The sequence below is a fragment of the Silurus aristotelis genome (genome assembly GCF_946808225.1).
Source record: "Silurus aristotelis genome assembly, chromosome: 1".
NCBI lineage: Eukaryota > Metazoa > Chordata > Actinopteri > Siluriformes > Siluridae > Silurus > Silurus aristotelis.
Genome location: NC_139574.1, coordinates 9,772,039 through 9,786,726, shown reverse-complemented (window position 1 = coordinate 9,786,726; position 14,688 = coordinate 9,772,039). Strand labels below are relative to the sequence as shown.

At 38.5% G+C, this 14,688-nt stretch overlaps 1 protein-coding gene across 2 annotated transcripts in view; it reads left to right on the top strand.

The window, feature by feature from the left end:
* fars2 (phenylalanyl-tRNA synthetase 2, mitochondrial) overlaps positions 1-14,688 on the top strand; it is a 172,773-nt gene that overhangs the window by 80,849 nt on the left and 77,236 nt on the right. For both annotated transcript variants that reach the window (XM_083547163.1, XM_083547162.1), the window contains exon 5: positions 6,275-6,435. In XM_083547163.1, the coding sequence (XP_083403289.1) occupies positions 6,275-6,435 (161 nt within the window). The remainder of the gene's footprint in view (positions 1-6,274; positions 6,436-14,688) is intronic.

The following is a 14,688-nucleotide window of genomic DNA, read 5'->3' as shown; positions in this document are numbered from 1 at the left end:
TACAGAGCGACGGAGCACTGGAACGCCTGGGCCGATACACTCCTGTGGAAAAAAGAAAAAAAATCCATATTAATCACACAATGCAAATGGGGAAACTGTCTTTCCGTCCGAAACGAGCAGCTTGGCTTCATTGTTGGCTGTTCATCATTCGTAGATTTGATACGTAACAAGAGTCAGATCTGTGCTCAGGTAGTGAATATGGGTACTTTATTTTGTACGAAACTTATTGTGTGATTTATAAATGGTTCCAGGTTCCGATATAAAAACAGCCTGTCTGTATTTTGGCTGGGTTAGAAGTCAGTGAATGGATCTTCCGTGACCTTGTGTGTAGAAGAAGCTACTACGGTGAACAAATGTAGCTCTTTGAAGCTTTAAATTCGTGACTCTGACACTAAGAGCCGTGAGCTCTGAATCAGTAATTGCAGGGGTGTCAACAATGACTAAAACAAACAGATTTTTGAGAGACAAGGAAAGTCACTCATTCTGTTAGAGTATACTTTTTTATATTTTATTACGCCGTGCTGATAAAATGTCATCTAGCAAAAAGGGGGAAAAAGAATCATTGGATGACATTTTTATGGTCTGGCACACACAAATAAATGCCATTTAGAAAAGGTGAACTGTAACTCAGCTCCAGATTTACCTGCTCAGCCGGTACATCAGGTCTTCCCTCAGAGCGAGCGCATAGGTCAGCTATCCTCTCCATGGTTTTCCCCGATGCTGTTTGTGAACAATTTAGTGTTGTGAGGAAATAGATTTGGCATCTCTACTTGTGAGAGAAAAAAAACCCAAGAGTATTTTGAACGGATGCCTGCATCAGGATTTTTGTTTTGCCTATCTTGTAGCACTTTCTTTTAAATGTCAGGATAAGACAATTATATATTTATTCATATTTATTTAGAGCTCAGATATAGTATAGTTTCTTTCGGCTTCTCCCGTTAGGGGTCGCCACAGCGGATCCTCCGCACGTTTTGATTTGGCATATGTTTTACGCTGGATGCCCTTCCTAACGCAACCCCCCCCCTAATTTATCCGGGCTTGGGACCGGCACTGAGAGTGGCTGGGGATGGTTCCCTGACCGGGAATCGAACCCGGGTCGCAGCGGTGAGAGCGCTGCATCTTAACCACTAGACCACCAGGGGACCTATTTAGAGCTCAGATATGATCCGAATTAAAGATTAAAGCGTCAAATATTTTGTTGTATTTAACAAGACCGTGGCAGGGAAATACTCCCTGAGATGGAATGAGAAAAAAGAGAGGAACCAGACTCAAAAGGGAACCTACCCTCCTCTGGGTGGCACCGAATGATGGGTAATAAAATGCAACTTGTGGTCCTGAGCCATTGCAGTAGACTATTAAATAACAGTGTTGCTCTTTAAAGAAAATATTGTTACACATATGGACAAATGGGGACATATGGGACATCTGACATTTCTGGCCATGTGTGATTCTTCCCTTAAACTGTTACCACAAATTTGGAGGCACACAATTGTATAACATTTCACTGGATGTAGTAGCATGAACATTTCCATTCACTTGAACTAGGAGACCCAAACCTGTTCCAGCACAACGATGCCTCTGTGCACCCTACATCAGTAAACCTGATTTTACTAACACCCTTGTGGCTAAATGAGCACAAATCTCCACAAACACTCTCCACAATCTAGTGGAGCATCTTCTCAGAAGAGTAGTGGTTGTTATTATAAAAGCAAATTGGGGCTAAATGTGGAATTAAATGTTAAAAAAAACACACAAATCTTATGGTCCCAAACAGAGTTTAAAGACTTGACGACTCGACTCGGTACCGCAGGTACTGGTAGCCATGTCGGTACTGTCTGTTAACTGATATGAGCTCAGCATCTTGTGTTCTGTGGTGGCTGCTGGGATGTTTTTTTTGTTTTCTCCTTGCACTCTATGCACATTATAATAAAAAAATGCTCAAAATAATATGAAAAAGAAAAGATTATGGCTGTCCAACATCCAACATATTTATATATATATATATATATATATATATATATATATATATATATATATATATATATATATATATATATATATATATATATATATATACAGTGAGGAAAATAAGTATTTGAACACCCTGCTATTTTGCAAGTTTTCCCACTTAGAAATCATGGAGGGGTCTGAAATTGTCATCGTAGGTGCATGTCCACTGTGAGATACATAATCTAAAAAAAATATCCAGAAATCACAATGTATGATTTTTAAACTATTTATTTGTATGATACAGCTGCAAATAAGTATTTGAACACCTGAGAAAGTCAATGTTAATATTTGGTACAGTAGTCTTTGTTTGTAATTACAGAGGTCAAACGTTTCCTGTAGTTTTTCACCAGGTTTGCACACACTGCAGGAGGGATTTTGGCCCACTCCTCCACACAGATCTTCTCTAGATCAGTCAGGTTTCTGGCCAGTCGCTGAGAAACACGGAGTTTGAGTTCCCTCCAAAGATTCTCAATTGGGTTTAGGTCTGGAGACTGGCTAGGCCATGCCAGAACCTTGATATGCTTCTTACAGAGCCACTCCTTGGTTATCCTGGCTGTGTGCTTCGGGTCATTGTCATGTTGGAAGACCCAGCCTCGACCCATCTTCAATGCTCTAACTGAGGGAAGGAGGTTTGGTCCCCAAAATCTCGCAATACATGGCCCCGGTCATTCTCTCCTTAATACAGCGCAGTCGCCCTGTCCCATGTGCAGAAAAACACCCCCAAAGCATTATGCTACCACCCCCATGCTTCACAGTAGGGATGGTGTTCTTGGGATGGTACTCATCATTCTTCTTCCTCCAAACACGTTTAGTGGAATTATGACCCAAAAGTTCTATTTTTGGTCTCATCTGACCACATGACTTTCTCCCATGACTCCTCTGGATCATCCAAATGGTCATTGGCAAACATAAGACGTGCCTGGACATGTGCTGGTTTAAGCAGGGGAACCTTCCGTGCCATGCATGATTTCAAACCATGACGTCTTAGTGTATTACCAACAGTAACCTTGGAAACGGTGGTCCCAGCTCTTTTCAGGTCATTGACCAGCTCCTCCCGTGTAGTTCTGGGCTGATTTCTCACCTTCCTTAGGATCAATTGAGACCCCACGAGGTGAGATCTTGCATGGAGCCCCAGTCCAAGGGAGATTGACAGTCATGTTTAGCTTCTTCCATTTTCTAATGATTGCTCCAACAGTGGACCTTTTTTCACCAAGCTGCTTGGCAATTTCCCCGTAGCCCTTTCCAGCCTTGTGGAGGTGTACAATTTGTCTCTAGTGTCTTTGGACAGCTCTTTGGTCTTGGCCACGTTAGTAGTTGGATTCTTACTAATTGTATGGGGTGGACAGGTGTGTTTATGCAGCTAACAACCTCAAACAGGTGCATCTAATTTAGGATAATAAATGTAGTGGAGGTGGACATTTTAAAGGCAGACTAACAGGTCTTTGAGGGTCAGAATTCTAACTGATAGACAGATGTTCAAATACTTATTTGCAGCTGTATCATACAAATAAATAGTTTAAAAATCATATATTGTGATTTCTGGATTTTTTTTTTTAGATTATGTGTCTTACAGTGGACACGCACCTACGATGACAATTTCAGACCCCTCCATGATTTCTAGGTGGGAGAACTTGCAAAATAGCAGGGTGTTCAAATACTTATTTTCCTCACTGTATATATATATATATATAAAATGTATAAATAGAAAGATAGGGATGAATAACTACATGATCCTTTGGCATGTAGAAAAAGGTGTATAATGATCTCAGATGTTGAGATGTTGATTGAGATGTTGATTATTAAGAGCTGTTCAGAACTCCGTCTGATAAAAGATTGTCTAAAGGTCTTTGGTCGTAATCACACACTCTGGTGCTTATAGTATTTTTCACTCTTTGGCGTTTGTAATGTTTAATGATTTAAAGTCACACTTTTGGTGTCGCCTAAATATGGGTTTCCCTTTTGAGTCTGGTTCCTCTGAAGGTTTCTTCCTCATATGATCTCAAGGAGTTTTTTTTCTTGCCACAGATGTCCCAGGCTTGCTCATTAGTGATAAATACACTTTAATTTTAAATATAAGTGCATTTTGCTGCTTTGAAACAGTGTCTATTGTGTTGAGCGCTTTACAAATAAAAATTGAAGTGAATTGAATTGGATTAAATGACACACTTTATATCAGGTGGGTAAACCACTTGTTTCACCAGATTGCTTAAGACCTAAACAGGCTATACGAAGATAAAAAGTCAAATCTCGAAAGGGCAGTACTCCTCCAGGACTTTGCACTTTCTGACATCCCTGAGTCAGATGAATAGACGGAGGAAATGGCACACGAGGGTGCAGATATTGATGCAGAGCTGCACTGGAGCTCAAACAGCGGTAGCTCGTCCAGGAAGATAGGTGATGAAAGGAACGCAAAAAGAAGAAGAGGGACAGGTGCTCTGGAAATGAGCAACAGCCACAGGAAGGGGAGAAAGAAAGGCCGAGGTGGTGGTGATGAGTAATAGGGGGATGAGAGTTAGAGATGATGGGAGGGAATGAGGGATTGGCAGGGAGGGAATGGCACAGAGACGTCAAGCTGTGAACGTGAGCTCTGCCAAGGACTGTTAGCTGTGCTGATGTCATTGCTGATGTCAGGTGAACGATGTCAGACGCTAGATCCCAAGCCAGAGAAGGAGACGCTTGTCGCATACAGACCTGGACAGAAAGTAGAAGATTTTTTTGAGGTCATCGCTGATGTCCGTGATATTTGGCATCTTTTTGCAATATGTGTGTGAGGAAGACCGTGTGTTTGAGTGGTAGCACACATCTTTAACTTGTTAGCAATGTCACACAGCTTCATGTCTCTCTTTCATCTATCTTGATGTGCTCGTTTCCTGCCATGGCAGCTGAGTGATAGCAATCGGCTTATCCATCAATCCTTGGCCTGGAAAAAATGGTCGGCCATGTTTCTCGACATGAAAATGGCAGCTGTGCAATGGCACAAGACCAAACTGAAAGCATGTTATGAATATTCACGTTGGGGAAGCTATTAAAAAGCGTGATCTAATCAAGCACTTTGGAATTTTGATACATCACTTGTTTCAGGATGGGAAAAAAATTAATTGAAGTTGTTTGGGGGTGTGTGTGTGTGTGTGTGTGTGTGTGTGTGTGTGTGTGTGTGTGTGTTGGGGGGAGGAGGAGTGCTGATTGATCTGTGTGGATGAAGATTGAGATTTATTCATATCTCTGTCTTCCCCGACTGAGTTCTTTGACCCCAGAGTTCCTCCTTCATTACCATATAAAGCAGCTTTTTCTCAATTCTGAAGGAACGCAACTCGGGACTTAGAGAGAGAATGACATGAGATGAAAAGCAGGAATGGATGCATGAAAGAAGAAAGAAAAGAAAAAAAGCTTTATATATGGTCACCTTTCCTCCCGTCATCAGGGCACCTCAGGCTGCAAAGCAAATCATATTCATATCAATTGTAATTGTGGCCTTGATAGCTCGGGCTCTGTTTAATGCAGCACACCAGCTGAGTGAGGTTGCAGAATTTCCTTTTTCTTGTCAGTCAAATCTTTATTTCTTTTAAACCGCTAAAGTTTTTGTTTGCGTTAGACCTGACAAAATTAGCTTCATATATACACCGATCAGGCATGACTTTCACATTAAAACATTATAACCTGTGAATTTAATAACACTGATTTATCTCTTCCCTAGTTAGTGGGTGGGGTATATTAGACAGCAAGTGAACATTTTATTCTAAAAGTTGTTTGTTAGAAGCAAAAAAATTGCAAGTAATGTCTAGACGACTTCTTTTAGACTTCTTTTAGTCAGTGCTTTTCCAACACTGCAGCTCTTGTGGGGTTTCCTGGTCTGCAGTGGTCAGTATCTATCAAAAGTGCTCCAAGGAAGGAACAGTGGTGAACCGGCGACAGGGTCAGGTGCGGCCGAGGCTCATTGTTTCACGTGAGGAGTGAAGGCTGGTCCGTGTGATCCGATCCAACAGACGAGCTCCTGTAGCTCAAATTGCTGAAGAAGTTAATGCTGTTAATGCTCAAAGGGTCACGACTGTTTTTGGCAGCAAACGGGAACCAACACAATATTAGTCAGGTGGTCATAATGTTATGCCTGATTGATGTAGGTTTTTGTAGTCTTTTAAAGGTGGATTTTTTAAAATCTGGAGGAATCTGTGCAAAATGAGAGAATAGAATGTTCATATTGACAAGTGCAAATGTAATGCATAATGAATGAACTGGAAGTAATTGCATTTCCTTTATTTTCTTACAGCGGGAGCAGAGAATAAAGTTGGCTGGGCTTTTGGTTTGGGTCTGGAAAGACTCGCCATGGTTCTCTTTGGCATTCCGGATATCCGACTCTTCTGGAGCAAGGATGAGCGCTTCCTGAAACAGTTCCATCTGACCAACATCAATGACTCTGTGACCTTTCAGGTATGACAGGATGTGTGTGTGTATGTATTTAGTGCCCTGTTATGTCCTATCTAGGTTGTATTCCTGCCTCACGACCAGGTTTCCCACAATCCATTGCAACCTGTGACCAAAATAACCCCCTTGGTGATGATTGAATGAATAACATTCTTGACTTTAGTAACTGGCAAGGTGGCTAACAAGCTAGCAAATGCTAAACTAAGGTTCATATCATGTAAGTTTTCAAGCTATAATGAGCAGCTCAAGTAGCAAACCCAATATGACTCATTATGGTTTGAAAACAAGTGCAGATATTTGCCACCTGAGACAGACACTGGAACAATGCCTTAGCAAGAGAAATGTTACATTTACACCATTACCAAGGTTTGCTGGCAAACTGTCTAAGTGATAACTATCATGGTTCTTACACAAGTAGACAAATTAGCCCTGACACTCCAGATTGATGTGAGTAAATTGGGTGCACTTTCTTATTTATACAGTTCACCAATCAGCCAATCCCGTAACAACAGCTGCATCAATCAGGTATTCCTATCTAATTGACCATCAAGTGTACTTTTAAATACTATGAAGATGCTATAAATGGGACAACGTGATCGGGTTGTCCGAATTAAATACAATTTTAACATAAAAAAAAAATTATCAACACACCTTGTGGTAAGCGCTGAGTCAGGGAATCCGTTCTATCGATCGTCTGTTGGATGTCGTGAGGTTAAGCCGAAACTCTTCTGACATTTACCAGACGAATGAATGCGGTGTTCAGTCTCGTCTGACCGGCAAGAAACGAGGAAATGGATCGGTTCGAAGCTGTGGTATAATTTCCAGCTTTTCCCTGCAGACCTGAGCTTTGTGAAACTCCCTCAAGCTGGCAGCACAATGAACGGTTACACAATCTCCATCAAGTTTCTGCTCGGTCGCTTAATGAGTTTGTGTGGCGTAATGCATGTACTGTCGAGAAACCTTTGGCTACTGTTTCTAATATTTCCTCAGATAGACCCAGACTGTAGATCCAGTTTATAGCATGAAAAAAAAAAAGCTTTGCTATCTACTGTATATATTGTCTAAAACAACAGTAGTGCACAAGCCATGTACTCTAGTTAAAGTAGAGATACACAGGATAAAATATGACTCCAGTAATAGTTCTCCCTTTCTTTCGTGTAAAAGTACAAAAGTATTTGCTTTCATATGTACTTAAGTATCCAAAATACTATGATTTATGATTGCTAATATGTTCCTATCATTTTTGTCACAAGACTCTAATGTTGCTCTTAACACACTGATCTATTAATAGAATGAGCTCAATGAGTCAAACACTTATTGATATCAATTCAAATGATCATGAGCCCAAATTCTGTTTCACTACCTAAAATAAAAAAAGTCACAGCTGTTGTGTCAATTGAGAGGAGATTTGTCAATCATTTATTACTCCCAAAATGTTCTGCTTGCTGTTGAACTGATGCTGAGCTGTATGATCGTGTTAAATAGGTGCCACCAAGCTCCAATCAAGACGTTCAAAACAGAACACGCGCTCTACCCTGATTACATAAAAACTTTACTGGTCAAGCAGACAGCAATCCACCACTCATAAATAAAAAGGAATGACTGATTTCACAAAATGTAGTAAAAAATAAGATATTTGACTTTGAAATGTAGTAAAGTTACAGTAAAAACGTTTTCTGAAATCGAAATACTTCAGTAAAGTACAGATACATAAAAAAGCTACCTAAATAAAGTAATGAATTACATTTACAGTTACTGTCCACCACTGATTAGTATTATTGTGCATATTTCTAATGCGTTATCTTTTTGTATAAAAACGTCTCACATACGATCTGTTTGATGCTTCATGTAATCACTTTGCTCATCTGTGTTCAACATGTAGAATTCCAGTTACTTATTTAAAGCAATATGACCGTAGTGTTAGCAACATCATTAGCTGGCATGGCAGACAATTCTTTAGACTACACTTGTTTTAAAATAAGATACCCTTATTCGTCCCACAGTGGGGAAATTTCTGTTCGGGGGAGGTGCTTGCTAAGTGGTGGAGGCATTGGTTTTGGATACAAAGGTCATAAGTTCAAATCCCAATCACACCAAGCTGCCAGTCCGACGCCCCTGAGCAAGGCCCTTAAATCCTTAGTTGCTCAGTTGGATGAGTGAGACAAATGTAAGTCGCTCTGGATAAGGGCATCTAGCAAATTCTGTAAATGCAAGATGATGACCTTTCCATGTGAGTTAGCTAGCAATCCAGCTCATGTGCTACAATGTGAGTGTGGCTTTCCTACGACCTATTTGCACTAATGGACCAAGGTAAAATATTTTGCCATTTTTATTGGACATTTTATGGAAATTATTTTGGGATAGAGTTTATTCTTACCTCTAGTTTCCTTAGCAAATGAATTTTTTTGTCTTGTTCACTTCAAAAGACAGAAAAGGAGATTGTGGTGGAAATACAGTAACCCCCCCGTTTATCGTGGTGGTTACGCTCAAAAACCGCCCACGATAAACGAAAAATCGGCATAAACGGATGCCAACTCAAAAATTCTGCTTTATGTATACAGTACTGTCCTGTATTAACAGTTAACTTCATTTTATAATGAATAATTATATTTTTATTAATAAATTTCATTATTTCAACATAAAACTCCATAAAAACAATTCCCTGTAAGTTTTTTAGGTCTAATATAACAAATTAGTTATGTGGCAAATGCAGTTCCGCGATAAATCGAATTTGAACTGTGGAAAAGCGGGGGATTACTGTATTCCAAACCCAATGTAGCTGCTTATACCACCATAAAACTCACATAAGTGGATGCAAGTGCAGTAAAAGCAGACAATCTTTATTTATCCAAACAATCAATGACAAAATGACAGGCAGAAATGTAGTCAAACCAAGAAGGTTAAAGTTGTGTAATGTGCAGAAAACAGAAGAGTAGTTTGTGAATGGGAGTATTTGCGTGTATTGGAGATCCAGAGTATGAGAAAGCATGTGTGGTTTGGTAGTTGGAGTTTGTGGTAGCTATTTTGGCGGCAATGGTTGTTGGGGTTATAAGTACACAACTGGCTGTGATCTGATATATAAGTGCTATACAGTAGCATAAGCGACAACAGAAACTAACTGTCTCATGAATGCTTTGGAGCATTACATATAACTATTAGCTGTTAAAAATGTAATTAGTCTTTGCTTAATAAATTAAAACTTGTAATTGCTGCTACTTGGGATAAGCAAGGCATTACGTTTTTAATGCATTGGTCGACAAGAACTAAACTAATTAAAGTATCTAACACAATAAGTCAAGGAAGGGAAATAACATTAGCTATTCATGTTCACACCACCTATATGTAAAAGAAAGCCAATTTTAACACATTAATCATTATAATATATACTTGTAGCATTTTTTTCTTCATTTATGCAGCTTTATTTTTACTCATGGATTAAAATAACATTCATCTTTGCAGCAGTATTTCATTAACATTTAAACAAGCATCACATGATAAATGTATTCACTTTCTTTCTTTTAAATATTGTTTTTCTTTGTTTTTCTTAATTTTTTTCTGGTGCAGGGTCTTTTTTTTTTGTGCAATTTTTCATGCTTTAGCTAATCTAAGCATTCAACTGAATTTCATTGTAAGATTCAAAGAGTTGAGGGAAATGTTTCATCCAAAGCTATTTTATCATACATGTATATAAAAATAATTTTGTTACTTTTCTAGTAGTTAAAAAAAAAATATTTTTATCTAAACAATCAGTACAATGTGACACATGAAAATGACATTAAATATAATTATTTTACTAGCTATAGTTATTAATAAAGGCATTCCTCTGCTAATGTTAACTAACATGGCACATTATGTTTGTTAAAGCAAAACATTACCAAAAAATGCTGATGCAGTTATCTCTACAATTTCTATTCACAATATGATTTATCTTAATGCAGAAGACAAAAAAAAAAAAAAAAACACGCTTGCTTCCCAGAGCTGAATCTTGCTCATTAAACATGAAAGACGAATCTGTTCTGTTTATACAGTTTTAATCTTCATCATGTTTTGCAGTACACCATAAAGACAGTCAGATTACCACACACAGCTGTTATATCTTCTGCAGCAGAGATTTCATTCAGCTCTCATCTTGACCATGAAAAATGTTATTCCCGTGGGCTAAAAGCCTGCTGAGCGCCTGGTTATTGGTATTCTCAATCGCACTCTGTTTGGGATTTCCCTCACCTTTAGTTTTTTTATTCACAATTATTTCAGAGGTCAAGCGAGTAGCTCTCACACACATTAGCCTGCAGGGTCATGAGGGCAAAGCTGAGAATCTATCCAAGCCATCTGTAATTCCTGCCAGGTTCCTACAGTGGTATGTGTTTGCATCATGGCCTGAATGCTGTAAGGAAAATTTGGTTATTTCAACAGTTGTTTTAATTATTGGATTAATTAAGGTGTAATGGAGTCACTATAATTAACATACCTAGTTCCTTTATTCTTTCCAGAGTTGGCATGTTTGTTAAAAAGCTAAGCCAAAAAAATTATGAGCATTTAGATATCTTCATTTTTGGGATCTCAGGTTTTCTGTTTACACATCTGCAGTTAGCTTCACTTCAGGAAACTTACTCAATAACATTAACATCAGCCATGTATTAAAACCACTTGCATAATATTGTGTAGTTCCTCTTGTGCCATTTACAGTTCTGACACATCAAGGCCTGAACTATACACCAAGCCCTTTGAAGGTATACTGTGGTATCCGCCACCAAAATGTTAACCGCTGATTTTTTTAATTGCTGGAAGTTGTGGGTTGGGGCCTTAATTGATTAGTTTGGTTGTCCAGTGTGTCTCACAGATGCACAGATTGAGATTTGGGGAATTCATAGGCAAAAATTGGAAGTTGAATTGGGATTTGCAACAAACAAACAAAAATAAAACATAATTCATCCAAGGAAAAAAGGCATTGCCATAAGGAAAGACTGTTGCCATGAAGGTTGGTACTTGGTCTGCAACAATGTGAGAGTGGGTGGTTCATGTACAAAGTAGCATCCAAACATGCATCGATGAACCTTGTGTTCCCAAGACCCTGTTGCTGGTCTACAGTTATCTTTCTTTGGACCACGTTTGGTAGGCACTAATCACTGCATACCGAGAATAACTCACAAGACATGCAAAGAGATAGCAGTTGTGGTCAAGTCAAGTCAAGTTTATTTCTATAGCGCTTTTCACAACAGACATTGTCTCAAAGCAGCTTTACAGAAATCAACATTAAGGTGAATGGTGTGCATTTATCCCTGATGAGCAGCCGTGGCGACTGTGGCAAGGAAAAACTCCCTTAGATGTTATGAGGAAGAAACCTTGAGAGGAACCAGACTCAAAAGGGGAACCCATCCTCATCCCCATCCTTAATATGGAGACAGTTTGATAAATGCAACTCTAAATAAATGTGGGTTTTAAGTTTTTCATAGCTGCATTACAATAATAGATAAATGACTTTTCTATACTTTTCACTCTCCCTGTCTAACTAAATCTTACTTACTAACTTACTAAAAAAAAGCCTTACATTACATAATCTTGTAAATATTGTTGACCAAAAACAAACCTGACATGATATTAAATTGAGTATAATGCTAGACCGTAGATCATTAGCTGACTTGACTTGACTTAAGCTTGAGCTTAAACTACCAGCTAATTCATGCAACAAAAAAAAAAAGTTGTTAGCATAAAATGTAGGATTGGCTTGTTTTTCTTCACCATTTTTGCCATTTCCCAATCTGCCTACTATATATCCTGTATATATCCAACATTCAGTGTGTCCCAAATTGTTGCATGCTTAAATGCGTATTCCTAAAGTAGCCAGATGGTCTACATTTTCCCGTAGATGTTTGTATATATGGACACTTTCCTCTGCCCACAACTTCTGCAGACATGGTGAACAAATGATGTGTCACTGATGTGTCTTCAGTTCTTAGAGTTTTAAATGTAAGAACTTACATAATAAGAACTTTCTTCACGATCGCTGTATCGGGTAATTTCCGGACCGTAATCATTCACTTTACTCTGATGATAGATTTTGTCTTTGGCACAAATCTTCAGGCGCTCCATCATGTCTGAATGACCACAACTTCTCCCATTCTTCTTAATTGTTGCCATTAGTTTCTCCATTTGTGGTCATAATGTGGGGGTTTAAGAATAAAGCTTAAAAAGATCAGACACCCTTTACAAATTGAACATTATATTTGTATTTTTGAATAGTTTGATTATCATAGTTATTATTTTATTTAATTATTATTATTTAATATTTATGAGTCGCATAGTTTCAAATCGCAGCTTGTTCATTTTTTAATGTATCTGTTGCCAATTTTATTTATATATAAATATTATATAAATACATATAATATTTGTAAAAAATAGAAATAATGTATGAAGAAAATGCAACGAGATGCTTGTTTACAGCAGGAGGGTGCATAACTTAGCAATGACATTGTCTTCTGATGCAATGCATATTAGCTTGTTCTAGTATTTGCAGACTCTCTTGCTATACACTTGAAAGCGTGTACTTTTTCCTCATAGAGTGTGAACAGAGATATCAGACTGCTTTCACCCCACCCAAAAAATACTATTATGACCTGTAGTGTGGGAAAAAAAAAATGCCCAAGCATATGACTAGACTTTTTTTCTACTCCACAGGTCATAAGGGTTTTTTTTTTTTTTTTTTTTTGGAACAGGGCTAAAAGCATATGTAATTAGCTGTTTATAAATGGATGAGGTGTTGATTGCTGTGCAAGTCTGATATCTCTGTTCACACTCTGTTTACAGTATAGCTTACTGCAGAATCCTGTGATCAGGCTCAAATTGCCTAAGCTGTATGAACCTTCACCTTATAGACACATAAGCTCACGCTGCTCTATTTTCCCCTCCTTGTCAGGAGTGTAAGGCTTAGCACCATGTCTCCCCATGCCAGATCTCCCCGTTTGTATCTCTAATGTAAAAAAATTAGAATCATGAACATCTTAGCAAAAAGATTTAGAGTTGAATATCTTCATTTAATTGCCTTATGTAATTTTCACACATCCAACAGGATATCCTTCAACTGACCTTAACATGCATGTACTTGTCCTAGAACTGTGCATTATAGGCAGTGTAGCATCAGGAAATCCTTGTGCAGTGAATAACGCACATAAAATCTATCACAGAGCAACGACATTTAAATGTCCTGAAGCGATCTGCATTTAGTGTAATCATTATAAAGCCTAAAGAACTTTTAAAAAAAGGGCTGTAAAACTATTCATATACTTGGAATGTACAACTTGGAAATGTCATCCCCAAAATGCTAGCCGGCTAGTTAACTAATAGCAATCTAGCTCATGCTTGTCAAACACAGTGGCATATGAGAGTCCTGATCCGCATCGTCATCATCCCGCTGATTTATTTCAGTGTCCAGACCTGTTAAGGTATAACACAGCAATTTAAACTGGTCTGTCACTAAAATAAGGCATCTATTAGCTAATCTAGCGTTCTAGAATGGTTTGTTTATACACTATATTTCCAAAAGTATTGGGTCACCTGGTCATAAATATGGTATGTGGTTTTTGAGGATTGCATTCCACATTTGGTTTCAATTTGCTCTTATAATTCCCCCCACTCTTCTGGGAAGATGTTCCACTAGATTTTAGAGTGTGCTTATGGATATTTGTGTTCATCAGCAACAATGGTATTACGAAAGGCAGGTACTGATGTAGGTGATGTTCCAATTCATCCCAAAGGTGTTTAGTAGGGATGAGATCAGAGCTCTATAGCAGGCTACTCAAGATCTTGCCCTCCAAACCATGTAAATCATATCTACAAGGAGCTCACTTTGTGCACAGGGGCATTGCCATGCTGGAACAGGTTTGGTTTCCAAGTTCAAGTGAATGCAAAATCTTATTACAGCGCATCTATGGACGTTCTATACAATTAAGCGCCTCCAGTTTTGTGGTAACAGTTTGGAAAAGAACCACATATAGCAGAAAAAGTCAGGTGTCCCATTACTTTTGGCAATATAATGTATATACTAGTGGTATCTCTGCTCCTTTTTTGTCTTTTAAGTGTTTGTTTGGTTCTACAAATATGCTGAAAAATACACAAAAGCCTAAACCCTCATCTAGTATAACAATGCCCCTGCACACAATGTCAGCTCCCTGAAGATAAGGTTTACATGGGTTTGAGTGCAAGATCTTGAGTGGCCTGCAATACAGTTCCGACCTCAACCTTAAGCTCTGACCTCATTGAAAA